This window comes from Bos indicus, chromosome 4 (genome assembly GCF_029378745.1).
Source record: "Bos indicus isolate NIAB-ARS_2022 breed Sahiwal x Tharparkar chromosome 4, NIAB-ARS_B.indTharparkar_mat_pri_1.0, whole genome shotgun sequence".
NCBI classification, from domain to species: Eukaryota; Metazoa; Chordata; class Mammalia; order Artiodactyla; family Bovidae; genus Bos; species Bos indicus.
The window spans coordinates 99,822,556-99,849,883 of NC_091763.1; the positions used below are offsets into that span (position 1 = coordinate 99,822,556).

General features: G+C 41.1%; 2 protein-coding genes across 3 annotated transcripts in view; both read left to right on the top strand.

The window, feature by feature from the left end:
- NUP205 (nucleoporin 205) overlaps positions 1-8,178 on the top strand; it is an 80,232-nt gene extending 72,054 nt beyond the window's left edge. Inside the window, exons 37-43 of one of the 2 annotated variants that reach the window (XM_019959142.2) lie at positions 445-573; positions 792-918; positions 4,177-4,343; positions 5,912-6,035; positions 6,489-6,617; positions 7,196-7,269; positions 7,832-8,178. In XM_019959142.2, coding sequence (XP_019814701.2) covers positions 445-573; positions 792-918; positions 4,177-4,343; positions 5,912-6,035; positions 6,489-6,617; positions 7,196-7,269; positions 7,832-7,984 — 903 coding nt within the window. In that variant the 3' untranslated portion in view covers positions 7,985-8,178. Of the gene's footprint in view, positions 1-444; positions 574-791; positions 919-2,996; positions 3,276-4,176; positions 4,344-5,911; positions 6,036-6,488; positions 6,618-7,195; positions 7,270-7,831 lie in introns of those variants that run through there. The other variant, XR_011566319.1, reaches the window with a different exon arrangement.
- A 2,154-nt stretch (positions 8,179-10,332) lies between these two features.
- Positions 10,333-26,999, top strand: STMP1 (short transmembrane mitochondrial protein 1). The gene is made up of 4 exons (XM_019959144.2): positions 10,333-10,338; positions 10,406-10,708; positions 23,741-23,794; positions 25,140-26,999. The coding sequence occupies exons 1-4, from the start codon at positions 10,333-10,335 to the stop codon at positions 25,212-25,214; spliced, it is 438 nt and encodes a 145-aa protein (XP_019814703.2). The 3' UTR covers positions 25,215-26,999.
- Positions 27,000-27,328: the final 329 nt, after the last annotated feature.

A 27,328-nucleotide genomic window follows, 5' to 3' on the forward strand; every position in this document is an offset into this window, starting at 1 on the left:
GAAGAAGCCACAGGAGTCAGAGCCTTTAAATTTGAGCCTTAGTAGACAAAATGATCACGGATCTGCTTCTGTTCACCATCTCATTTTGCTTCTCAGTGTTTATTGATTGGTGTTTATTTAATGGGTGTCTACTAAGGAATTATTTGGTATGATACAAAAAATTGGGGGCAAACACTTAGACTTTAGTGAGTGTTAACTGCTAAAAAAAAATAATATTCTTTTAATGAGTTGTCTGCCAAGTAAATACATTTGCAAAAAGATGAATTTTAGTATTATTAACTTATAGTTGACATAGTTGGAAATCAGAAATCAGAAACATTAAGGAGGATTTAACTCTCCACTGAGCTGAGCTTTTTCTTTATCTCCCTCAAGAAAGGTCACTGACTTTAAACATATCCAGCGAGATGTGAACTTTTGTTCATTTTTTGTCTTTTCCTTCCTCAGCGCCAGTGCTTAGGACTACTAAGTCGCTTTGGTGGCTCCGACAAACTGCGTCAGTTTAAATTTCAAGATGATAATGTGGAGGGAGATAGAGTGAGCAGGAAAGATGAGATCGAACTGGCTATGCAGCAGGTAAGAGGAGTGACAGTTATGTAACTATTCTTTAAGGTTTTAACGTTTCTGGAAATATTTGAGAAAAACAGTACATGTGGATAATTTTTAAATTGATTTGTAACTTTGTTGTAATTTTACAAATTGATCTTAATTTTTTTCTCCTTCACATCTGGATTTCCATGAGATGAGGCATTTGGGGAGCTGATATTTTTGTTACTGCTGTTCTCGCTTTGTAGATTTGTGCCAATGTCATGGAATATTGCCAATCACTCATGTTACAGAGTTCCCCTACCTTCCAGCATGCTGTGTGTCTGTTCACCCCTAGCCTTTCGGAAACCATTAACAGAGATGGGCCCCGCCAAGGTGAGCTGCTTCTTTCTTTCTGTATTTGAGGAATTAAGTTGCTAGGATTATGAGAACCTCTAGTTGGCTCCAGTAAGGTGCACCTTTTTTTTTTTTTTTTAACCAGTAATGAATGGGGAATTTTTAAATCGACTTCTTTAAGAAGAAGTTATAAGGAGTTACTGTTGTCAGACCTGTGGATACAGCTGGAGAGCTTGAAAGAATAGAGAAATTTAAGATTTTCTGAGAATGAATCTGGAAGAGCCATGTGGGGAGAGGATAGTTTTATATAGTGTGTGAGACCCCATAGAGTCTGGGATTGGAGACTAAGCTAGCTAGGTGAGAAGTGTGAAAATATTGCAGATAGTTTATATGTTAAATCATGTTAAACTGAATTTTTAGTATCTCAATTGGATTTTGTATGATACCAATGTATGGTATGTGCCATACCATAGCACAGTAAAATTTAGATACTTAGTAGGCTCATGTAGCCTGTGATTTCCAAATGACCCAGTAGGGAAGGTTAGGAGTCTAAGGCAGGATTATGGATTGGTTAAAGCCGTTTTCCATGGGACACTCAAAGGCCAAAAGCCCTTTTGGATCTTGGTGGTTGTATTGTGATGGACTGGTGGTAATTTCAAGAAACATTCTATCTGAGATTTCTGAGAATCATTTTAGGGTTTGTCTTACTCTGTTATAAATGTCCTAGGTAATGGAATTAAGAGAATTTTATTGAAGTATTATTTAAATACAACAGAGTTCACCCATCTTAGGTGGACTGTTTGAGTAATTTTTGTAATTTTATACAGTATGGAACTACTACCACAGCTAAAATATAGAATAATTCCCTCATCCTTTGACGTTTCTTCTTGTCCCTTTGCATTTGATTGTTTCCTTTGACCCTTTGGTCAAGGTGTCTATTATTTTGCCTTTTCCAGAATTTCATATAAATAGAATCATACAACATGTAGTCTTTTTTGTGTTTTGACATCTTTCATTTAGCTCAGTGTTTTTGAAATCCACTCATGTGTGTGTATTACTATTTTGTTCTTTTTATTTCTGGCTGGTATTCCATATGCATTTATCTATCCACTAGTTGATAGACATTTGGGTTATTTCCAGATGTTTCACTGTTGTGAATAATGCTGCTATGAATATTTGGATATAGATCTTAATGTGGACATATGTTTTCATACCCCTTGATCAGATGCCTAGGAATGCAATTGCTGGCTTGTGTGATACGTTTAACTAAGTAAGATGCTGCCATTCTGTTTTACAGAATGAGAATAATTTTGTATTTCCACCAGCCATGTAAAGAGTTCTGGTTGATCCACATCCTTGCCAGTGCTTGGTTTGTTGGTCTTTTTAAGTTTCAGCTGTTGGACATGGTGTGTTGTGATATCTCATTATGGTTTTAATTTGCATTTCCTTGATGACTAGTGATGAGCCTGTGTCCAGATCTAGTACCATTTGCTGAAAAGATTTATCTTTTTGTTTGATTACTTTGATACATTTTGTCAGAAATCAATTGACCACATAAATTTGGATTTATTTTTCTTCAGATTTTTTTAAGGACTAATAAGCATATTCTTTTCTGCCAATTCTAAGCATATAAATGGGTAGATATTCAGTAGGTTCTAGAATAGTTACAGAGATACAGTTTAACCTAGTGGTTAACCTAGGGTTAAGAGCACAGCCTGATGATGAACTGCCTGGATTTGAATCCCAGTTCTACAGGTGACTTAAGAAAAATGACCTAGCTCTTTGTGACTCAGTTTCTTTGTCTATAAAGTAGAAGTAATAACAAGGTCTCCTCTAGTGTATTATTGTAAGGATTAAATGTGTTAATAAGTATAAAGTGCTTTAGAACAGTGCCTGACAGCACGTCAGTGTTAGCTATTATTATTTTTATTATTGCTCTTGTATTGTTGTTATCCTCTAGTATATTTACTGTTCCTTGTGATCAAGGAACCCTTTCCTGTAGCACTTCTATTTCCTTGACCTCATTCTCTTTCCCGCAGAATCTATTTCTGTAATTAAATATCTCATGAGCCATCCTCATCTGATGTCTAAGTCTGGTGCCTCTGAATATTTTCTAGACTGGAGCAAATTATTGTATAAGAATTCCTGAAGAAATTTGAAATACGCTCAGCATTAGACCATCGTATTTGTGGATAGTTTCCTATCAAGTCGAGGTCTCACAAATGTTATCCGGGGACCAGCATACCTAATTTCACTAGGAGAAGGCTTTCTGTGATGACCTGTGTCATAAAGATTGTCACATCCTCACTGAAGACTGGGAAAGGAGACCTGGCAAATCAGATGAGTCTAGGCAAAATCCGTTGACAGAGGACTCTTCTTTTTCCCTCCATGTGAAGGTCTGTGAGATCCGACTTTGGAGCAAAGTTCAGGGAGATGGCAGTGAAGGAAGCACGTATAGATCTCTCCCTCAGTATTCATGGCAGTTGGGGCCATTAAACAAAGTTTGTCTCAAATTAAACTTGAAATTACTAAGGTGTTTCTCAAAGAAATCCCTTCGTTGCAAGAGGAAATTGCTTTATTTGTACCACACAGACCATGTCTAGAATAACGCTACTGCTCTCTAGCTTCTCTTCCCTCTACAGACAGTTTTTCCAGCATCACATTGTTCCTTTCCACCTTCTTCAGAAAGTGGTCACGTAAAAGGCAGATCGTTTTGTTTTGCTAGCCAAATGGAACTATTGTGGTGGAAGAATTAAACTTTAAAAATTCTGTTATCTGTTTTTTAGCTATGAGTTAGTATTCTACTTGTCTGTTTGGAAGAATGATTTTGAGCTGGGAACTCAGCAACCAGAAAGATGCAGACTGGAAATGAATTCATATAAGTAAAGCCATAGGGTGAAGCAGGACTTACTCACCTGGGGTCAGGAAACTGTAAGCTGTATCTGTGCATACGGGGTGGTGGGCTGGTAGAGAGATGGGTGTATAGGCATATAGCTTCCATAGAGTTCTCAAAGAGGTCTTCACCCAGTAAAGGGTAAGCTTTCTCAGTGTCCATCAGCCAGACTTACTTATTGTCTCAAGGCTCTAGCCTTATGTACCTACCTCATTACAGTAGCTCTTAACCACACCTTTGAGCTGTTAGTGGTGTTTAAAAGTAGTCCTGGATTGTTTTTAATAATAGTTTACATGCCTTTAAATTCCTGGGCTTTCCTTTTTTTAAAAAAACAGGTCATTTGAAATTCATATAAAATGGCTGTAGGTAGAACATTGGTTTTTTTTTCTTATCAACTCCATTAGATACCCAAGTGCCAGTGGTTCCATACTGGCACCTGCCTGGTTTGGGCATTATCGTTTACCTGCTGAGACAGAGCGCTAGTGATTTCTTCAGCTATTACGACAGTCATCGACGGAGTGTCAACAAGCTACAGAACGTCGAGCAGCTTCCCCCAGATGAGATAAAAGAGGTATGAATCTTAATAATGGGCAATGGAGACGTCTGAGAAACCAGTGCTTTACCTGATAAGGCAGGGGACCAGTGTCAGACTGATAAGATGATGCATACAGTGAGACAAAAGGAACTCCAATGACTCTTCTGTGGTGGCTTGAAGAAGAGTCCCTCACCTAAGTACCACACTTCATAAGTGTAGAAACTTGACTGAGTGACCGAAAGTTGCACCTGTTCAAGAAAACCACCTGCTTTTCTCAGTAGAAAGGCAGTTGGCCTTTGAATAAAGAGTTTGGTAATTTATACTATAAACATCTGTGCTGAGAAACTTAGGTTTCTATTGCAGATGCTTTTTCAGTTAGAAGTGATCTCCTTAGGTAAGATGTCTCTGTCCCTCCCACAACTTCAGTATCTGTTAAGTGAATTTTTCAGACAAATGGAATGGCCTGTCAGACTTGACCCCTTCTCTCAATGACCCAGAACCATTCCCTGGCACTTGCTGTAACTGCAGAGGCTGCGTTACTGAGCTTGCGCCCTAAGCAGCCCACCTTCTTTCCACTTGGCACAGCTGAACTGTAGAACACCCTGCGGCCAGTACTGAGGCCTCCTGGCGGCCTGTGTGGCAGCCTGGTTATTGATCCACTTTGCCATTCCTGGCTCACACCAGCTTTTCCAAATTATAGCATGTCGCCCTCTGGACTAGTCAGAGCCCACTCCCTCGTTGTATCCTTCTGATAACTCTAGGGAACATCAGAGTTCATGATGTGCCCAGCCCTGAGCTCTACGTGCCACCTGAATACATGAGGCAGATATTGTTGCTCCTCCTCTTTCTGAGATGAGGAAACTGAGGCACTGAGAGAGGGTTTACTCAGAGCCACACAACCAGCAAGTACAGGTGGGGGCAGGTGTTACTGAGTGGGCTCAGGTGATCTCCGAAGTTGAGTGGTTTACCTCCAGCAGCCCTTCCCCTTCGTGTGTGGCTTACGGGTGACGCTGGCACTCGCAGGAGCTACAGTGTCACAGTAGAGCACGTGGCACTTCCCCAGACCCCCGCAGCACGCCTGGCGCCACACCCAGGGTCTGCAGTTAAATTGACCTGTTGTGCTTGCAGGTATGCCAGATGGGAGAGGGACCAGGGGAGTTTCTGGCTTATGATCGTACATTTGTTACACTCTACAAGTCTCATTTGTAGTTTCTTCAGAAGATACCTGACGGCTGTTACAGATATTCTCCACGGCAGTGTGGCATTTACTGCCTGAAAATGCACTGTTTCGTTTTGTTTTAATTTGACAGGAAATTCAGGGTTGGTTGGCCCATCAACAGATTGGAAACATCTATTTGAGGGACTGGACTTTTTCAAAAAGCCACAGATGAACATTCATTTATGAATTCAACTGCTTCTTTGGCTCTTGTTTTTTAAATTACTAGCTTCCTAACTAGATGCTAAACTCTTGTCAAGGATGTTTAAATCCACTTGAATGTTTTTCACAGTACTTATCACAAATGACTGCTTATAATAGATTTTCATTAAATTTTTTTTACAATATGTGTCATTCTTAATACTGTGTTTGATTTTTTTTTTTTAAGTTGTGTCAGTCAGTGATGCCTGCTGGTGTTGATAAAATCTCCACTGCCCAGAAATATGTTCTAGCAAGACGGCGTTTGGTGAAGCTGATCAACAATCGAGCTAAACTGCTTTCCCTTTGTTCTTGTATCCTTAATGCAGTCATCGAGACTGCAGGGTGCTTGAAGGGTGACCTCTAAGGGAATCTTCAAATGTAGGAACTCTTATTCTCACATTATTTGGGTATCAGAACCAAATGGAAAGGGACATAATTACTATTATTGTTTTCTAGTTAAATGCCTGACATATTTCTAAATGGAAAAATTTTTCTTACTCTTTAGAATAACTAGTAATACTCATAATATATGCAGATACTTCGTGTCTAGACAGGAGATAAGGACACTGAAGGCTCTGCTAGCACTGCACCCCAGGGCCTAATCTCCTTCCTCTCAGCACAGCTTGCTGCTTTCTGGAGAGACCTTACAACCAGCTTGTTAGACTGAAGCTGTGGGTACATCACTGAATGGTGCAGTCTCAGAAACTGGTTTGTAAAGTCATGTGATGAGATTGTTTTCCTTGAATCTGGCCTCTCCGCTGTAGTCATCATAGAGACCTGCCTGTTTATTCTCTGGCGCCATCTGGAGTACTACTTGTTACACTGCACACCCACCGATTCTCAGGATTCCTTATTTGCCTCCAGGTCCTTATTTAAAAGCAGAAGGCTACAAGGTAAACTGTATTCTGAAAATTAGTGAACCACGGATTCACTACAGAACCACGGAGCCTACACATTTTAGCACCTTGAAAATCTAGTTATACTCAACCGACTTTTGACTGTTCTGGTTACAAAGCATGTACTAGGTAACTACTTAGTTACTTGGCATAGCTAGTTTTTGTATTTCCCTCCTGTCCATGGGAAATTGTGCAGAGCACAAGAGCATCTTAGAGGCTGTCTTCAGTTGCTCCTCAGCTTCTCTCGTGGCTGACACAGGTCCAGAGTCCTCTGGTCCAGAGGAGTGGAAATGGGTCAGCCTTGGCCACACTGCTCATTGCTAAAAGGGATCTTTTGTGACTAATGAGCATGTATTGGATCCCTTAAGTGGCAGGAACCAGAAGGAAAGCTTGAGAACCCTGTCTTGGAACGTCGAAATGCTTCCTAGGGGCTTCCATTTACTGAAAGCTAAAAGAGAGTCCTCAGCTTTGACCCATGCTGGTCACAGACACTGTGGTTCACTGTCATTGGGTTCTTCTCTTCTGTGGAGGAGACACAGCTGCAAACCTAGTTTGACTGTGTCTTTTATCTCTAGATTCCTTCGCTTCGGAAAGCAATCTGGATTTTAGAAGTGGGCTAACTACAGTGAGCCAGCATGATATAGACCAGGTAACGTTCTGTGCTCATACTCTTGTTCTTTTTTTGCAAGTACAAAGGGAAAGCCTGGTATGTGAGTAAGATAATAGTTTTCACAGTTGCATGCAAAGACCTGATTTGAATTCTGGGATAGCAACCTAATGGCTCTGTGACTCAGAGCAACTTTCTTAGCCTCTGAGCCTCCATTTCCTCAGCTCAGAAATGGAAATGATAATTCAACCTTGAAGTGTTTTGTCAGAATTAAATGAGGCCTTCATGTGTGAGATGCCAGGGTAGTGCCTAGAAAGTAGTTAAGAGTTCAGTAATTAATAGGCGTTATGGTCTGGAAACTCCATATATCAACAGTTAACTGCAATTCAAAGCAATTCTAAAACTGTATGTACTTAAACAAGAAGGAAAAATGTTACTATTATACCAATAAACTTCAGGGTGGAAAATGTGAATGTTGAGTTAATTTGGCATCTGAGAAAGGATCACATTACAAAAATTCAAAGGTATTTTAAATAGGAAGACAAAGAATAAAAGGAATATTTGAGACTTCTTGATCATGAAATGTCACCTGTGTTATCTCTAGCTTCTGGCTGACGCTATCAGCGCTTTTGGAGAATCACTACAGAAGAAACTTCTGGACATTGAAGGATTGTATTCAAAAGTGCGATCTCGCTATAGTTTCATACAAGCTCTCGTCAGACGCATCCGAGGCCTGCTGAGGATATCACGGAACTGAGAGCCTGTGCTTATACTCTTCTGAGGAAGAGACAAATTGGGGAAAACTGTCTCCTTTTTATAGTTTCCTTCTAAATTATGACCAGAAGATATTTTGCTATTTCTTTCTTTATATATGGACTTCTTTTCTGTAAACTTCTTTGCCTGGTGCCATGCTCACTAGTTTAAAAAAAAAAAACTTTTTAAAAAAACAAACACGTGGTCAGTCTCTTGAAATTTTATCTCGAAAATGGTCAGCATTATCAGGAATTCAACAAACAGTCCTTCCCCAGTGCTGGTTTTTCCCAGGGGTATTATTCTGAATGCCAGATTAAAGGCATAGCCTGAAAAACGTCTATTTTTTCTTCCTTTGTAGCTGTATTACACGTTTTATGATAGTGCTTTTTTAATAGAAAAGTATACTTAATACAGTGTGTTACAGAAATGTCTCAAAGTCAAGGCATCCCTTTTCTAAAGGTATTTTTTTCTTTCCTGCATGTAAATGATGAAATAATCACTTGCATTTATTCCCTAAAATAATTATGGAATTTTTCAAATTAATCATCTACCTGTATTTTACACATAGTTAATAGGGTGACCGCTGTTAGCATTCTTATTTCTTGCTTGGTAGTATTTATGTGCATGTGACTACATCATCCGAAAGTCCATGGCCCACTTTCCAGTCACCAATTATTTCAGCCCAGTATATAGAAGAGACTGCTGAGAGGGGAAAGAGTCTTGACCCTCAAGTAGTGGCAGAAAATTAATACTTAATTCTATAATTTTTTTTCTTAATAAAATGTCCATGACATTTTAGGCATTTAAAAAAGACTTTGTCATTGTTATATTTTGAAATTAATCTATTGCCTAACACTGACAAACATCAATCTTTAACTGCAAAGCATCCTGTTAATAAAGAGCATTTTTAGAGAGATGTGAATAAATAAGTAACTGGTCCAAGACATAGTAAGCCTGACTGCTGCTGCTGCTAAGTTGCTTCAGTCATGTCTGACTCTGCAACCCCATAGACGACAGCCCACCAGGCTCCTCTGTCCCTGGGATTCTCCAGGCAAGAACACTGGAGTGGGTTGCTATTTCCTTTTCCAGTGCATGCATGCATGCTAAGTCGCTTCAGTTGTTTCCAACTCTGTGCGACCCTATGGACAACATCCCACCAGGTTGCTGTGTCCACAGGATTCTCTAGGCAAGAATACTGGAATGGGTTGCCATTTCCTTCTCCAGTAAGCCTGACTGTTGCTCCACTAATCAGGCATATGGTAAGCTTTATCATGTTGCACACAGGCATGAACACAGAAATATCAGGAAAGAGCCTGAGGCACAGAATCAAAGCATTTTATAACCCTCTGATATGTGAAGCCTTCCATAGGACAGAGAGCTAGTTTGGGATAGTTAAGATTTGGGATTTACTGAGCATTATTTTGTTTTGCCACCATTTCTTCCAAAATTAACAGCAGAATGGGGATCAGAAGTTAGGGCAGTGGAGAAGTGTGTGGAAAAGAGAAGCTGGAAGAACTGCAGCTGCACTGTATATTGCTTTGAAGGCTGACAAGAAATGCTGTTTGTGTAATAAATGTAACAGGGGGAGGCTAACAGGGTGCACACCTGACTCAGCATTGTTCCCTGGGGCACTGGGGGAGAGGCTGGTGGATGTGGATGTTTCCTGTGCTCTTCAGCAAAGCCTTAAAGGAGATTGAAAAAGATTTTAGATGGTTGTTTTTTGTTTTTTAAAGCATTTGGAGCATAGGTCACCTATTCCTCAATCATTTTTTGGAGCATAGATCATCTATTCAATTGTTTACCAGCTGAGCCACAAGGGAAGCCCAAGAATACTGGAGTGGGTAGCCTATCCCTTCTCCGGGGGATCTTCCCTACAGCAATTGAACTGGGTTCTCCTGCAATGCAGGCAGATTCTTTACCAACTGAGCTATCAGCGCAGCCCATTCCTCAACAATACTAAATAAATATAGGATCTTAATGTGTTGCTTTTACTGTGTTAGTTTGCTGGACTTAGAAAATCAAAAAGAGGTGAGTACATTCTTCCTAGTTACTAGGGTTTTAGTTTTGATAAACTGTGGTTGTTTAATCAGTAAGTTGCGTTTGACTCTTTACAGACCCCATGGACTGCCAGGGTCTTCTGTTCATGGGATTTCCCAGGCAAGAACACTGGAGCAGGTTGTCATTTCTTCCCCACCCAGGGATCAAACTCGAGACTCCTGTATTGGCAGGCAGTTTCTTTATCACTAGTGCCACTTGGGAAGCCCCAGTGGAGTATACCGCAAAAACTCCACAGGTGATTCTGCTTTGCCTGTGGTCCTTCTAGGTCAGGGAGTTCAAAGACTGGTCTTTGGGATGCCGGTAATCATACAGACTACTGGGCCCCGACCCAGGTTTATAGAAGCGGTATTTGAGGACTGGGCTCTAGAATCTGAATGTTCAAAGCTTCCAGCCTGACTTGGGACTTGGGACTTTCTCCTACCGGGCCACAGCGCCCTCTCGCCAGACCTCTCGCCACCTCGCAGTTCAGGAGGTGATCCCCAGGTGCTCCACTACGGGGGGCGCCAGGAACAGCTTCCGGGTGAAGCAAGGCGAGAGGCGCGGAGCGGGGCGTGAGCCGGAAGTTGGCCGCGGGCGCCGCCCATCGCGCCGGGGGAGGCAGGTCCCGACGGCTTTCGGAGCTGCAGCCGCTGTTTGCGCCCACTTTTCCGACACTATGCTCCAGTTCTTGGTGAGTGGAGCTGCCGAGGAGCGACCCGGAGCTTGGCCCAGAGCTCTCGGGGGCTCCGGACGCCCCGCCTCGTGCCGGCCTTGGGGGGTGCCTGGGCGTGGGTCCCGCAAACCCTGGCTCCTGCTCGTCGCCTGTCCGGGTGGGCGGTGGGTGTTTTTGTTCTGCCTCACTCATATCCTTTCACCATTTTTCTGACGCCGTTCAAGTCCCTAAAACTTTTGAGGTGTCAGAGCGTAGGTGTTTTTTCAAAGGTGTTGTATGATGGGCCACGCGTGCTTTGTGTGCATTCCTTGTGTTGGCTCCTTAATGACTTTTCGGCCCTCCCACCCCCGACTTAAACACGTACCCCGTCCGCGGCTTGGAGCCCTGCTGGTTGCCATCTTTGAGAACACAGAAGGGCCAGGAATAAACTCGAAATTCGTGAGCCGCCGGAGTTAGAGACCGAGGGAGCCCTCCTCAGACCTTTTATAGCTTCCAGACTGAGGATAGCTGGTTGCTGACATACGTGAGTCAGGCCGTGGTGAACAAGTAATTTTTCCAGAATGCTCATTCTGGGGGAAAATGAGTGTTACCGTGAGTAAGCAAATTATTTTTCATGGCTCTCCTTAAGTTAGAAACAGGTTTTCTGGCAAAGATTGCCTTGTTGAAGGTTTCAGGAGGACTTGCCGGATTTCAGCCTGAGAGTCTTTCTTCCCAGGCTTTTGTGCCTTCAAAACTTGATTCTTAAACTCTGAGTGATAAGAGTCGAGTATTCTGAAAACCTTCCAGGTGGCCCATGGAAACTGAGTACTCTTGGAATGAGATACTTTCCCAAATGTTACATTCTCCCCCCCCCCCCCCCCCCCCCGCAACCGCCCCAGCATGCTGAAACGAGATGCTGTCCTTTTGTTTTATTTCCCAGTTTGGGATGATTTTTTTTTTAATTTTTTCAATTTTTATTGGAGAGTAATTACAATGTTGTGTTCGTTCCAATTGTTATATTCTTTATCAAAGAGATTAAAGAAGAAAAAGTGTCCCTCTGTCCTTTTTGAGATGGCAGTTGATTTTTCAATCTTACAGACCAAAAGAGGGTATCCCTGACAGTGAACTGCCTAACCAAGACATGGCTACACCTCTGGAAGTTTCTCCAGTGCCCTGACTAGGAGTCAGTAGAAATAATTACTGCCTTATAGTTGTAGGAAGCACTCAGGTTAAAAACAGGATGGGCCCCAAAGTGTAAGATGATGTCCTTGAGTCTCCTACTTCAGCTGTAGCTCATTGGTAACTGGAAGGACATGGATTCAGAAAGGTCGTGCTGAACAGGTTTGGAAAGTAATGGGATAGAAAATATCTTGGAGGGTGTATTGTCACCACCCGTTTCGGAACCCTCCAAGATGTTTCCTGCAGTTGTCATTTCCTGGAACACCATTTGAGGACCACTGCACCTGATCGTGTTGCTTATATTAATATATTCTCTTCATTCCTCATTTCTCTTTGGATTACAGTATTTGCCCGTTATCCATCCCGTACATGTCGAAACTTATTCCTGTGGTCCTGGCGCCTCTTTCCACCTTGATTTTACTGCAGTGGCCTCCTCACTTCCAGCATGGTGTAGCCACGGTTTGGTTTAAGGAAGCTTTCGAAGCCTTTCGAGGGAAGCCTGGTGTGATGGGCTCTGCTGATGGTTTGTGTATGCTGCCTTCTGAACTTTCATGGGGTGATGGGTTGGTTCTCTTCTCTCTTGCAGGAGCAGCCCCTGTTACTCTTATTCCTCCTCTTTAATCCGTCCTCCTCAGCTTTTGGATCCCGCGTCTCAGTGCTTTTCAGTATTCTTACACAGTGTACCACCCGGGGACTTGTTTTTCTGGAAGAAGCTGCACAGAGTACAGGTGGCAAGCCCCGGGTCCTGGCTGCTCCAAGGGCCAAGAGCAGCAGTATCTCGGCATACCAGTTGGGAAATTGCCTTATCTAAGCTCGCCGGTTTGTACTGGCTGCTGTTCCCTTCTTTTGGTTTCTGGGTGTTTCTCAGGTCTCAGACCTTGACTTTCTTTTTTTCAACACCCTTAGGGGACGTGTTCCTTGTCATGCTGTTGCCTTCACCTCCGTTGACCGCTTCCAAAACTACCTTGAGTCCTTTTTTCTGAGTTCAGTTCCCCATCATCAGCTGCCTCCTGAACATCTCTTGTCCAACCCTCTTAGACCCAACATGTGGGGGACCCGTTACCTCTTTCCCTCCCCACCCCGCACTCCACACCTAACTTCTTTCTCCCCTAGCCCTGGCTTTCATTAACTTGAAATATTGACATAATCTCGACTTAGTTCTCTCCTTCATTCTTCATGTCATTTACTTGCTGTGTCTGGCACATTTATGTACTGTATATTTTTTGGGCAAGTTACTTAACTGCTCTGTGCCTCAGTTTCCCCAACATAAAGTGAACAGTAATAGTACCTGCTTTAACAGGGTTGTGAAGAACATGAATTAATTCCTGAAAAGGAGTTAAAATGCTGCCTTGCGCATAGTAAGCACTCAGTAAGTTATTTTTGCTTTACTAAGTCTTCATTACTTACCTTAGGACAAGTTCTGTCTCTGTGTTTCCATTGCCAGGTTTGTAGAGCAGGTCTTCTTCCTTCCATCCTTGGACTGGCTGCACTAGCCTAGTTAGGTATGAGTTAGAGAAATTATTTTAGATTCTCTAGTTGAATAAGTCTTAAGACTTAAGTGCTGAAGTCTCTGCTTCTGAGGAGGCATCCAGTTCATATCCAGTCACCTCCAGTTACAGCAGGCTCTCCGTTTTCTCAGGTTCTCTTGCACTTTTGGTCAGTGTCTTCTTACCTGGTTCTACTCTTTGATGTTAAAAAGCAGTTCTAGTTCACATGACGACCTTTTACCTGTTTAAGAAAAATACCTTGGTGCTGCTCTCTAATTCCCTGCTCCCACCAGTCTTGTCTTGAGGCTGTCCATCTCTACTTCTTCCACTCTTTCTTATGGTCATCCTTCTCTGAATATTCTGGTTTTTGAATTTTTTTTTTAAACATAGCACTCCCAATATAATCTGATCGGCCGTAGAATAGCAAGGCTGTTGCCTCTGGTTCGTTGTGTTTCCCTTGAACCCCTTGGTTCTGTCCTGTCTCGCAGCTGCCAGAGTAGTCATCCAGGATGATCTGTCTTATTCACGTGCTCGGAAACTGTGGCAGGTCCCTGTGTCCTTCCCCATCAAGTCACGACCACTGTCACTTGATTTTTAAGGTTTCCTTTCCCACCACCCTTCAACGTGTATCCTTTGACGTGGGTTGCTGGGCTAATCTCACCGGTCCACCCCAGGGTATGGACCTTGCTGCTGTCACGTCGTCCCACTTCCCCCTTATCCGCCTTCTTGCCTTCACAGCTCCTCTTAGTGGCCCAGCTCCCACCTTTTTCCACAAGCCATCCTGATGACTTCACTCTTGAAAGCTTTACATTGTTGTAATCCATCTTCCCATTTATTTAGGGTCTTTCATCAGGGTTTTTTTTTTTTTTAATTTCTTAGTGATAGTCTTGCTTTTTCTAGGTACTTTTTAGTTCTGCTTAGTAGTTTTTTATTGTTGTTTCACTTTTACTGTGTTTAGTCTTACCTAGTATGCCTAGGTGCTTTTTTAGTTTTGTTGTTGGCTCATGTGACATCTTTTTTATCATTACATTATAACTGAGCAGAGAGCTTGTGTGCCTGTTGTACAGAAAAGTAAACTCTGACAGCAGTGTTTGCTGCAAAGTAAGGATTGTATTGCAAGGCACCAAACACAAGGCTCAGATCTGCTCCAGCTTGGTCTTTGAGAGTGGGGCTTTTAAAGAGGGGAGAACCAAGAAGCTGGGGCCATTGTCTTATGATGTTTCTGTGACCTTTCTTAGTGGTAGTTTTGGTGTCAGGGTTGTCCCTGGTTTACAGTTCTGTGGCCTGTGACTCAGGAGTCTGTTAGCTCATCTTATCCTGGAGAAGGAACCTGAGTTTGTATATTAGTGATGATATGCACAACACCAATTTTGGTACATTAATGATGTTATTGACAGTAGCACTTTTAGTACATTAATGATACTATTTTAAAAATTTTTGTTGAAGTACAGTTGATTTATAATGTAATTTCTGCTGTACAGCAAAGTGATTCAGCCATACATATATACAAATAAACATTCTTTTTTGTACTCTTTTCCATTACGGTTCATCACAAGGTACTGACTGTAGTTCCCTGTGCTATACAGTAGGACCTTGTTTTATTAATGACAGCATTAGCAACAACTTTAGTCATCTAACACTGGTTGATTAGTGTTCATTTAGCACAGGGTTGAGGTCAGACGGGACAAGAAAACGGGATGAAGTTTTTGTTTGTTTTTTGTAGTGAAACAAGTCAAGTGTTGATTAGGAGGAAAAAGAGTACACTATGTGTGGATAGACACATGGGCAGACTCAGAGAGTCTTGAGTTGCCAGGAATGAAGTTTTGGATAAAGAGGTTGGTTAATCATAAACTAGGCAAGGGTACTTAGTTTTAGGATGACTCAATTTCACCATTGTTGAATTAGTTGTTGCTGATGTATAGAAGTGCTAATGATAATATTGATTCTGTATCTAGCATCCTTGTCTGCCTTTTAGCTCCAGTAGTTTGTAGATTCACTTCGCAGTGAATCGGAGAAGGCAGTACTATGAAGGCACTCGTATCTCCAGGGAAGACAAAAATGACAGTCTGTGTTCTTTTCCACTTCTTTCCCGCTCTCCTGTTCTGACTCTCAAGTCAGGCCTTGTAGTAGAAGTAGAGTGAATGTCCTAGTTTTGTTTCTGTTTTGAGTGGAAATGCTTCTCAGGTTTTAGTAGGATGTTTGTGTTTCTTATATTTTCTAACAGATTCATGGAACTCTTTTGATAGCTCTGTTGGTAAAGAATCCACCTGCAATGTGGGACACCCCGGTTTGATTTCTGGGTCAAAAAGATCCACTGGAGAAGGGATAGGCCTCCCACTTCAGTGTTCTTGGGCTTCCCTTGTTGCTCAGCTGGTAAAGAATCCGCCTGCAGTGCGGGAGACCTAGGTTTGATCCCTGGGTTGGGAAGATCCCCTGGAGAAGGGAAAGGCTACCCACTCCAGTATTCTGGCCTGGAGAATCCCATGGACTGTGTAGTCCATGGGGTTGCAAAGAGTCAGACACGACTGAGCGACTTTCACTCTACTCAGTCACTTCTATTTCTTAGGAGTTTTTATTGAGATAGGCAATAGAATTTTATTGTGCTTTTTCCCCATCTAGTGATCATGACTTTTCTCCTTTAATATGTTAATATGAATTAGATTTCTAACACAAGACATTTAATCTGTGTGGCCCATTCAGATCATTTGCTGATGCGCTGTGTTTTGTTTACTGCATCTTGATGTACAATATTTTATTTTGTCTTGTCTTTCTAGAATAGATCATAAAGGTCACAGGAAGAGGAAACATACTTTATAGTTAGATTTCCCAAGCAAATGGCACTTAGTACTTTGGGATTGATTTCATTTATTTATAATTAGATACTCCTTTTTTACTTGATTACTACTGTCAGATATTCATAAGATATTTGAATATTTGAATTAGCTTCTTTGAGAATAGTCACACCAGTTCTACCTGATGCCCTGCTATTCAGAGTGTTACTGGCTAACTTCCATGAATGTCTCTGTTTAATTTACTGGCTCAATTGAAGAATTAATAGCTTTTTTTTTTGGTTGTTTTTCTTTCTTCATTCTTTAAGGAAAAGTATAGAATATAAACCCTAGCTTACACCTTAATAATGTACTTCTATGTAGTGTTAGTAGAGGGGGGTAGAATTTGAGTTTTATTGTTACTGAAGCAGTTGTTAAACATTTGATGATTATCTCTACACCAAGTGTTGAGTGTTTAAAAGACTAAGGCACAAAAAAGGTAACTTTTTCCCCTGCTTCCTTGGAACAGAGAGATCCTCTGACAGCTTCTATAGCTGAGACTAAGCTTGAGAAGTAAAATTGTTGGTTTACCTTTTTATTAATGTCAGATAATGTATACTTTTGGTTTTCTTGTTAGTGTGTAGTTTCTTTCATCTGAGACTGTGAAACATTTTTAGGTGTCCTTTTGAATGCTAGTTATATTTGCTAAACACAATCAGATTATTTTTAGATTTCATAAATCCTTCTTGGCAAATATAAGATGGTTCAGATTCTATGTTGTAACTTGGTTTGGGTGTGTACTTTTTGAATACGTGATTTAATGGGTCTTATTTCAGACATGTCAGGTAGTATTCATTCTGAATTATTGCCAGTAACCATTTCCAGATAAAAATTGTAGCTTTATTTATGGAGCTACACACATAGCAACTTTTTGTTGGGGGCAGGAGTTGAGCATCATCCAGAGGAGTCAGATTGCTTCGAAGTTGACTCTCTGCTTTTTAGGACTTGGTGCTTCTTTATGTTAAGAGATACAGTGTTGTAACTAAGCCCCTCATGTGTCTATATATTTAAAAAAAAAAATTGACAGACAACATTTTCAGTAGACCTCTCATATACAAAACAAAGCCTTAGTCTAATGGTCCTCATTTTTTCATCTGACATTTCCATTCTTTTTAAACTTTTGTCTAATCTCGAAACCTCAAAGTTGTCTTTGATTTTCTCAATTTTATCCCATATAGCTGATATTCTACCCATTCTTACTGTTTGTTTTGGCTGGGCTATGTTGCATGCAGGATCTTATTCCCCCAACCGGGGATCAAACCCTTGCCCCCCTGTAGGGGAAGGGTGGAGTCCTAACCCCTGGACTGCCGGAAAAGTCCCAAATCTTACTTTATTTTTTTTTTAATAGTTTTGAAATGTAGTTCCCAAACCATACAGTTGGATTTAGTGGTATGTTCACGGACTTGTGCAAGAATCACCACTATCTAATTTTTATATCTAACTTTACTTATCTCCTGAGAAACCTGTATGCACGTCAAGAAGCAACAGTTAAAACCAGACATGGAACAATGGACTGGTTCCAGATTGGGAAAGGAGTACGTTAAGGCTGTATATTGTCACTCTGCTTATTTAACTTTTATGCAGGATACATCATGCGAAATGCCGGGCTGGATCAATCACAAGCTGGTATCAAAATTGCTGGGAGAAATATCAACAACCTCAGACATGTAGGTGATACCACTAATTGGAGGAATAGAAGAGGAACTAAAAAAAGCCTCTTGATAAGAGTGAAAGAAGAGAGTGAAAAAAGCTGGCTTAAAACTCAGCATTCAAAAAAAAAACTATGATCATGGCATTCGATTCTATCACTTCATGGCAAATAGAAGGGGAAAACATGGAAGTAGTGACAGATTTTATTTTCGTGGGCTCCACATGAAATTAAAAGACACTTGCTCCTTGGAAGGATATTTATGGCAAACCTGTGAAAGTGAAAGTTGTTCAGTCGTGTCCTACCATTTGTGACCCCATGGATTATACAGTCCATGGAATTCTCCAGGCCAGAATACTGGAGTGGGTAGCCTTTCCTTTCTCCAGGGGATCTTCCCAACCCAGGAATCAAACCCAGGTCTCCTGCAGGCGGATTCTTTACCAGCTAAGCCACAAGGGAAGCCCTGGCAAACCTAGAGAGTGTTAAAAAGCAGAGACATCACTTTGCTGACAAAGGTTTGTATATATCAAAGTTATGTTTTTTCCAGTAGTCATTTATGGATCTGACAGAATGTAAAGAAGACTGAGCGTTGAAGAATAAATTATGCTTTTGAATTGTAATGCTGGAGAAGACTCTTGAGAATCCCTTGGACAGCAAGGAGGTCAAGTCAGTCAATCTTAAAGGAAATCAACTTTGAATATTCATTAGAAGGACTGATGCTGAAGCTCCAATACCTTGGCCACCTGATGTGAAGAGCTGACTCATTGGAAAAGACCCTGATGCTGGGAAAGATTGAAGGCAGGAGGAGAAGGGGCTGACAGAGGATGAGATGGTGGGATGGCATCACTGACTCAATGGACATGAGTTTGTGCAAACTCTGGGAGATAGTGAAGGACAGGGAAGCCTAGCACGCTTCATTCCATGGGGTCACAAAGAGTCAGACATGACTTAGTGATTAAACAACAACTATATTTCATTGCCTCCCAAAGAAACTCCATACCATTAGCATTCATTTCTCATTCCCCTCACACCCAACCCTGGACAGTAACTCATTTCATGTCTCTCTGGATTTGCCTGTCCTGGACTTTTCTTTTAATGAAATCATATAATATGTAGTCTTTTCTGACTGCCTCTCATTGGCATAATGTTTTCAGGGTTCATCCATGTTTTAGCATGGATCAGTGCTTCATTCCTTTTTATGGCTATATTGCATCGTATGAATACACCACATTTTGTTAATTCATTCACCAGTTGATGGACGTTTGGGTTGTTTCCACCATTTGGCTATTAAGAATACTCCTGCTGTGAACATTCATGTACAAGTTTTTTTGTGTAGATACCTGTGTCAGTTTTATGGCTTATATACCCTAAAGTGTAATTGGTGCATCGGATGGTAACTCTGCTCAGCTTTTGGAGGATTCGCAAGACTTTCCCATAGTGGCTGCATCATGTTGCATCCCCACCAGCAGCGTATGTTCCATTTTCTGCCTTTCCGTGCCAGCACTTGCTCATCTTTTTCATTCAAGTCGTCCTAGTGGATGTAATGAGGCACCTTGTGGGTTTGATTTGCATTTCCTTAATGACTAATGATGTTGAGCATCTTTCCATGTGATTGTTGGCTGTTTATTTGTATTTCTTCTTTGGAGAAATGTCTCTTCAAATCCTTTGCTCATTTTAAAATTGGGTTGTCTTTTTATCATTCAGTCAAGAGTTCCTTATATATTCTGAGCACAGGTCCTTTATCAGATACATGATGTGCACATATTTCATTCTGTGGTTGTCTTCACCGTCTTGGTATTCTTTGAAACACAAACACTTGAAATTTTGACAAAGTGAGATTTATCCATTTTTAAAAGAGATTTACAGTTTAAGCTCTTATATTTAGGTCTATGATCCCTTTTGAGTTAAGTTTTGTTTGTGATGTGAAGTAGGTGTCAGCTTTGTTCCTTTTTATGTGGATATGCAGTTGTCCTAGCATCGTTCCTTGCAAAGACCATCCTTCTCCCATTGGCTGCTTAGCACCCTTGTTGAAAATCACATGACCATAAATGTAAAGGTTTATTCTTGGACCCTTTATTCTACTCCATTGATCTTGATTTTTAAGAAGAAAAACCATTCGTGTTTGCTTGCCTTCTCTGCTTGTCTCTTTATTCCGCTGTTTTGGGTACAGCTGTCAGGTGAATGCTGACAGAATGGTGCTTCATCACGTTGCTGCTGGTAAAGAGCAGGCAGTGGTTTCCTACCCTTTGGCATGAGAACTAAACGTGCTTGCTGGTTTTTTGAAGTCCATCAGTTAGCCCCACCTGGCTCTCCATACTGGTATTTCTCTCCATTTTTTGTTCAAATCTTCTTTTCTCATTGGGCCTATTTCTTTTATTCAGGTCATCACATTGTCATTCCTGTCTTGTACCTTGATTCTCCAGAGTCATGTCCCTTTGCCAGCTTAAATTTTAACACTTCCTTAGCATCTTTAGAGCCTTTAATAACAAGTTGAGGTACACTGATCTCTTTCAGGTATGGTTTCTTAAAAGAAGCACTTCTGTGTCATTCATTTTGTTACTTAATGCATGACCCAGTTCTGGTTTTTCATGCATCTGTTACATTCAAGGTCCTGTGCAGGGTCCTGTCTGTTGTTATAATATTGTGCTTAATGTGTAGCTTTTCTTTCTGTACATCATATAAATTCTTTAAGAAAAGAGACCATTTTGAAATCTTGTCACAGGGCTGGATATGAAACTGATTTTTGGTATATAAGGGACTGCAATCCTTCAATCAAAACCTTTAGAGGCCAGATGTATTTGGGAGGATGCTTTTCAGATTTCTTCTCACCCATTTGTCCTCTACGTAGCTTTGCTCATGTCACTCCTCAGTTCCCAAACTTCTGGTGTTTTACCATTTATTGTCCCCAATATGTTTGTGAGAAGCAGCTACATATTCCTAGAGTCTCAGAATCATTGCAGAAAGGACATAATCAGGATGTATTTAGTGTTGAGCTTGGGAGGAAGGCACTCCCTTCCTTCTGCTTATCTTCTCTGCAGGGAGTGCTTTGGGGATGGGGGTAGGGGTGGGGGGGCCGTGGCGATAGAATCCAGCCATCCGGATGGACCACTGAGGAGGCCTCCAGGTCTTGACTTGGAGGAAGTTAAGCATTCCTGCCCTGTGGAGAGGCTTCTGGCTCATTCGTGACCTGAGCTCTGCTGCTGCTGCTGCTGCTAAGTTGCTTCGGTCGTGTCCGACTCTGTGCGACCCCATAGACGGCAGCCCACCAGGCTCCCCCATCCCTGGGATTCTCCAGGCAAGAACACTGGAGTGGGTTGCCATTTCCTTCTCCAATGCATGAAAGTGAAAAGTGAAAGTGAAGTCCCTCAGTCGTGTCCAACTCTTAGCGACCCCATGGACTGCAGCCTACCAGGCTCCTCCGTCCATGGGATTTTCCAGGCAAGAGTACTGGAGTGGGGTGCCACCTCGTTCCTCAGATACAGATGTTATTTTTTTTAATCCTTTATTTATTCCGATTAAAATTTCTTACCTCTCTAAACTTGCCTATCGAGTATTCCATGAACAACATACAAATGCTTTTCTACTGTCATACATTTTCCTCCAGCTTCTCTTCATGTGCACCATTTCTCTACGTTGTGTATGTAGTTTCACAATATCCCATTGGTAGACATAGCAGTATTTTGAAACGAGTTGGATGACTTGTCCAGAGACTCATGACTTGTCTAGAGACCCATGATTTTTGTTTTGTGTTTCAAATAACTGTTTTGTTTTTGTTTTTGTTTTTGTTTTTAATTGCCCTGGTGCTAGTGAAATTGCCAAAATGAAATCATATTTAGATTTGCCTTATTCATTTTGAGACACACTTGGTAAGAACCAAGAACCCTAGAATTTTGAAGCTGGAAGGAAGATGGTTAGTATAATTTTTTGTAAGTCAGGAGCCTCAAATCAGCATAGCACCAAGGAGGTTAAGTGTCTTGCCTGAAGGTACACAGCTAGATAGTGTAGAACCACAATTTATTTTTCTTGAAATTTTTCAACCTTCTGTTCTTTCTGTTTGGTGTTAGAGCTAACATTCTTAGGTGATTTTTCCCCCTTCTCTTTTTAAGCAAATTTAATACTCTTTCTGGATTTGGAAAACCTCTTACTTCCTGGTTTCAACCCATGGGCGTGGGAAAAAATCATTTGGCTTCTTGGTGCCACATTGGTAAAAGTATTTCACAAGCTATGTTTGAATAATCAAATGTTCAGAAAACAGTGTATGTTTTTACTTGATAGTCTCTTTTCTGCTTCCTACTAACAAACCCATTTAAATTATGGGTGTTTAAAGCTTAGTAAGCTTAAGGCTTAAAAAGGATCCAGCTGTGTTGTGTCTCCATATGCGTCTCCAACTTGAAGATAATTCAACCACTGGTGCTAAGTGCAGTGCTTTATTTTTCTGTGTTAACCTCTGCTGTGTATTTATTAGGAGCTACAGTAACTAAAGAAAATAATAAAAAATCAGTTGCAAGTTCAAATTTATAAAATTAGAGGTTATGTGTTCAGTTGGGCATTTTAAATTATTGGTTGAAAGTGTTAGGTGCTTAGTCGTGTCCAGTTCTCTGCTATCCCATGACTGTTGCCCACCAGGCTCCTCTGTTCATGGAATTCTCCAGGCAAGAATACTGTAGTGGGTTGCCGTTCCCATCTCCAGGGGATCTTCCCTATCCAGGGATTGAACCTGGCTCTCCTGAATTGCAGGCAGATTTTTTTTACCATCTGAGCCACCAAGGAAGCCCACTGAGGGCAGGGTGGAGGAAAGGCAGGAAATTATAGATCATCGTTAAAACTCCAAGCTGAAGGAACTTTGAAGCTCTTTTGGTGTGCAGGGATTTTCATGAAGCAGTTTTTGTTCAGGAAAACAGTCACCCAGTGAGATAAACACTGCTGCTGCTGCTAAGTCGCTTCAGTCGTGTCTGATTGAAGCGACCCCATGGACTGCAGCCCTCCAGGCTTCTCCATCCATGGGATTCTCCAGGCAAGAACACTGGAGTGGGTTGCCATTTCCTTCTCCAATGCAGGAAAGTGGAAAGTGAAAGGAAGTTGCTCAGTCGTGTCCGACTCTTAGCGACCCCATGGACTGCAGCCTACCAGGCTCCTCCATCCATGGGATTTTCCAGGCAACAGTACTGGAGTGGGGTGAGTTCTCTTAAGGTTGTGCATGTGTCTCTTGCCACTGATTCAGAGCTGGTTAGGGGACCTGTGGTCTCTGCAGGTTTTAAGTGCCCTGCCCATTAGACTCCACCCAAGCCAGAGAGCTAAGCCATATGATCTTTCAGTTGTGTGACAGTCTCTTGCTTTCTGTCATTGTATATTTTAGTTTTTGAGTGTGAATCTGCTTTAGGTTGTCCTGTGCTCCTGTGATGAAAGACCCTGAACAAGTTACTTCATGTCTTAGACAAGGTGCCTCTTAAAAATTGAAAAGCTTGAACTGTGAATGTCCCTTCATTTTCTAAAATTCTATGATTTAGCTAGATACTTTTTAAAATTGGATACTTTTTACTTGATGTAGCAAGAAATAACAAATCTCATAACCACTCCACCCCCCATTAAAAAAATACCAAACTGTGGCTCTTAACAAAAATCAGATTTTGGCTTGAGTTTCTAGAACTTACAGCCAAGTCTTTGTAAGGTCGATGTGTTTAGTTCTACCATATACTATTTAACCTTGTGGGAGGATATTTCCGTGCCTATTTTATAGAAGAAAGATGTGAACTTCATGCTATGCACTCCTCTGGACTGGGCACTAAGGTCTTCTAACTGTCCTGAGTTCCTTAGGAGAATACTCTCTGTGTCATCTGGTTTGGTAAGAACACTGTCCATGTCGTCTGGTTGGTATCAGGTGGCACAGAACTCAGTCTCCAGTGTGACTCTTCCTATTCTATTCTTACAGCTTGGATTTACTCTTGGCAACGTGGTGGGAATGTATCTGGCTCAAAACTATGACGTAAGTGACCATATTCATGTCTTCCTTGATTCCACATACCTAGTGTATAGTGACTTGTGTTTCTTGAAGTAAAGTATGCCTTCCAGCATAAACAAGGTGGTCCATAGGTCTGAGAGGAAAGTCCTGAATTTTATAGAAAGATTTTCCATTGTCTGAAAAAATAGAACTCACAGAAGCACCTGACCTACATTTCACCCTAAGAGAACAAAATCCCATCAGTTTAGGTGGTCTCATGGTGACCATGAGCTGTGTTTGTTAGCGCAGAGTAACGTTGTTGGGAGTTTTACAGTTCTGTGGAAAATCACGTGAAGTGAGACTTCACTGGACAGTCTTTCCAGTCCCTGCTACCCGGCTGTAGAGATGACTGAGTAGTTTGGAGGTGGATCCATTTAGTGCTACACATGTAAGGACAGAATTCCGTGAAGTAGGGAGTTGTATTAGCTTCACTTTACAGATGTGTAAGTTGAAAATCAGGTGACACAACTGCCCATGAATGGGAATCCTGAAATGTAATGTTTCTTTTAAGGAGACAAGGAAAGAAGACATGATTTTAACTTTTGATTTGTAGTGAAGTTTTTAGTGTGACAAAGAGAATTAACTGTCATCCTTAAACTGGAGTCATGTGGTCTTCTAGGCAGGTGCTTGTTAAGTTACGTCACATTTATTGTTTACACGTACAACTTTGCTTGGACTATAAAGAAAATTTGGACCATAAAGCTGAGTGCCAAAGAATTGATGCTTTTGAACTGTGCTGTTGAAGAAGACTCTTGAGAGTCACTTGGACTGCAAGGAGATCCAACCAGTCCATCCTAAAGGAAATCAATCCTAAGTGTTCATTGGAAGGACTGTTGTTGAAGCTGAAACTCCAATACTTTGGCCACCTGATGTGAAGAGGTGACTCATTTGAAAAGACCCTGGTGCTGGGAAAGATTGAAGGCGGGAGGAGAAGGGGACGACAGAGGATGAGATGGTTGGGTGGCATTACTGACTGAATGGACATGAGTTTGAGTAAACTCCAGGAGTTGGTGATGGACAGGGAGGCCTGGTGTGCTGCAGTCCATGGGGTTGCAAAGACTCGGACACTACTGAGCGACTGAACTGAACTGAACAACTTTGCTTGGCACTGGATTGAGGGAGTTCAGTGGGTATATAAAAGTAGAACTCAGGGTCTGACTTTTGGGGAGGGAGGGATCTTTCTTAGGCAATTCTGAGGTTAAGAAACACCGCTGTTTATCAGGTTTCTTTTAGAGGAAAGTTAAGAAGCCATTTCACTTTAGAGGAAGAGAAATGAAAAAATACTGACTAAGTAGACATAAAATGATGATATTCTCTTTTCTCTTTAAAGATACCAAACCTGGCTAAAAAACTTGAAGAAATTAAAAAGGACGTGGACGCCAAGAAGAAACCCCCTAGTTGCTGAAGCCAACTCCAGCACTGCCTTCTGGATAAACTGAGTCTACTGCTCTCCAGGGCCTCCTTTACCATTTGAACCAAAAGCTTTTGTTTTAATCTCCAGCCTCCACAGTTTTCTTTTTCACTAGACCTTGCATTGCCTCACAGCACAAAAGGGGCCAGAAGTTAAGAGCAACCATTATTTCTCCAACATCCTCACTACTTCCTTCCTCCTTCCAGCCTCTTGGGAGGTCCTGAGAATGAAATCATGGTGCTCGATTAGTTATCATACCTTTAATTAGTAGTCTCTCCCTTATTCTTTGGGATTTCTACTACCTTTTTCAAAAGAAAAATGGATGAGTTTTATGTAGTTGATGAGATCCAAATGATGCGTATTTCAGAGTCTGGTGATTATAATGGGTTTTTAAACATTTGGTACTAAATTATATTGTTTCACAGTAGTAATTAAAATGAAAATCTGGAAGCTAGTTTCTGTGAATTATCTACTGATTTTATATCATCAGGAAGCTCCATAGTTGCTAATTTCACCAATAAATCAATTTACTATTCATTAACCAAGAAATTGTGTTCTGAGAATCCTATCAGGAATTGGGGAATTTAAAAGTATTTAAAATAATGGTCTTTGTCTTCAGTAGAATTCATAATCTAGTGTGCCTGTTTTTTTCTAGATGTATTTGATCAATCTCTTTTCAGTCATGAGAATCATAGTTAATGCGATTACAGATACTTTTGACATTACATGATAGATCTATGAGAAATTGTCTATAAAGGAAATTTTCTGCATTTTTATATTAAAAAAGTGTATACATTATAACTTTAGAGTGATTCTCATAAGACTTTGTGTTTTTCTCCTGCAATCAGAAATTACTTTTGTAATTTTTCAATGCATAATCAGTCCATAAAATTTTTTAGTTGTAAAAAAATGTTTAAATACATAACTTTCCTCTGGGTCAATACAAAAGGGATTTGTATTACCCTCCAGCTCATAGTTCCTCCCACTGGAGTCAGACACTGTCACTAGTTTCTTGTATCCTTTTGGGAAAGATTTTGTGCTTAAATACACACACATACATGGGGGTTTTATACAAATGATAAAAAGCTGTATGCAGTCTTCCCCAGTGGGGATCATTACATGGCCGTCTGGAAGGGACAAAGGACTGCTTTCATTTTTCGGCTGCAGAAGGTTGTACTGAGCGAATATACTATAATGTATTTAATCCGCTCCTGAGAAATGCTAAGTTTTTTTCTGTCTTGCTACTACAGTGGTAATGTTAAACCTGATGTTATACTTGTCAGTGCAGGGGGATATCTCCATCCTGAAGTCCTAGAAGGGTGATGTGCACTAAATATAAATAAAGTCCCATCTCACTGGGCATTTTGTTTCAGAGAGCTTATTGGGCAGCTTCACTGATAATGCCATTTCTGAGGACATTTTAGCAGAATCAGTAAACTGGAAGAATGGCTTAGAGACCTTTTTTTCAGACAGTGATGCCACTGTTACTGTGATGATAAAATGAAGTGATTCTGCTTCTCTTGGAAAACACGGATCTTTCATACATGGAGATGAGTTTTGTCCCTGTTGAGTTGTACTGGTGTGTGAGACAGATTAGGATCATATTATGGACTGACTTGTCCCTTGAAGTGTGATCGGGGCAAGCAGCTTATTTTTCTGAAACTGTTGCATTCTCTGTACCTACCTCAGAGGGCTTCCGTGAGAAACAGCTGAAATAATGTGTGATGTGTAGCACAGCGCTTTGAAAATCAGCCAATAAATAGTAGATACTCGTCCAAACATGTTGCTTTGGGTCTGAATACTTTTTTTTTCCACCCCCTGCACTCACTTTTGGAGCAAAAGTCTATGAACTGTGCAAAATTTGTTGTTATTCTTTGGTCACTCGCTTTGTTGATGAAAATCTGTAGTATCCACATTGACCAAAGCACCTGGCTTGCAAGGTTTGCTCTTGGATGACTGAATTGTTAGCAGAGTGAACTGCAGCCTTGAAGGAGAGAGATTTACCATCCTTCAGAATATTCAAAATGCCACAAACTTAGAAAACTGTTTTCAAAGACAGATTCTTTTTATCACCTACGGAGCATTGTTATTTGTGGATGTGTTCTCCT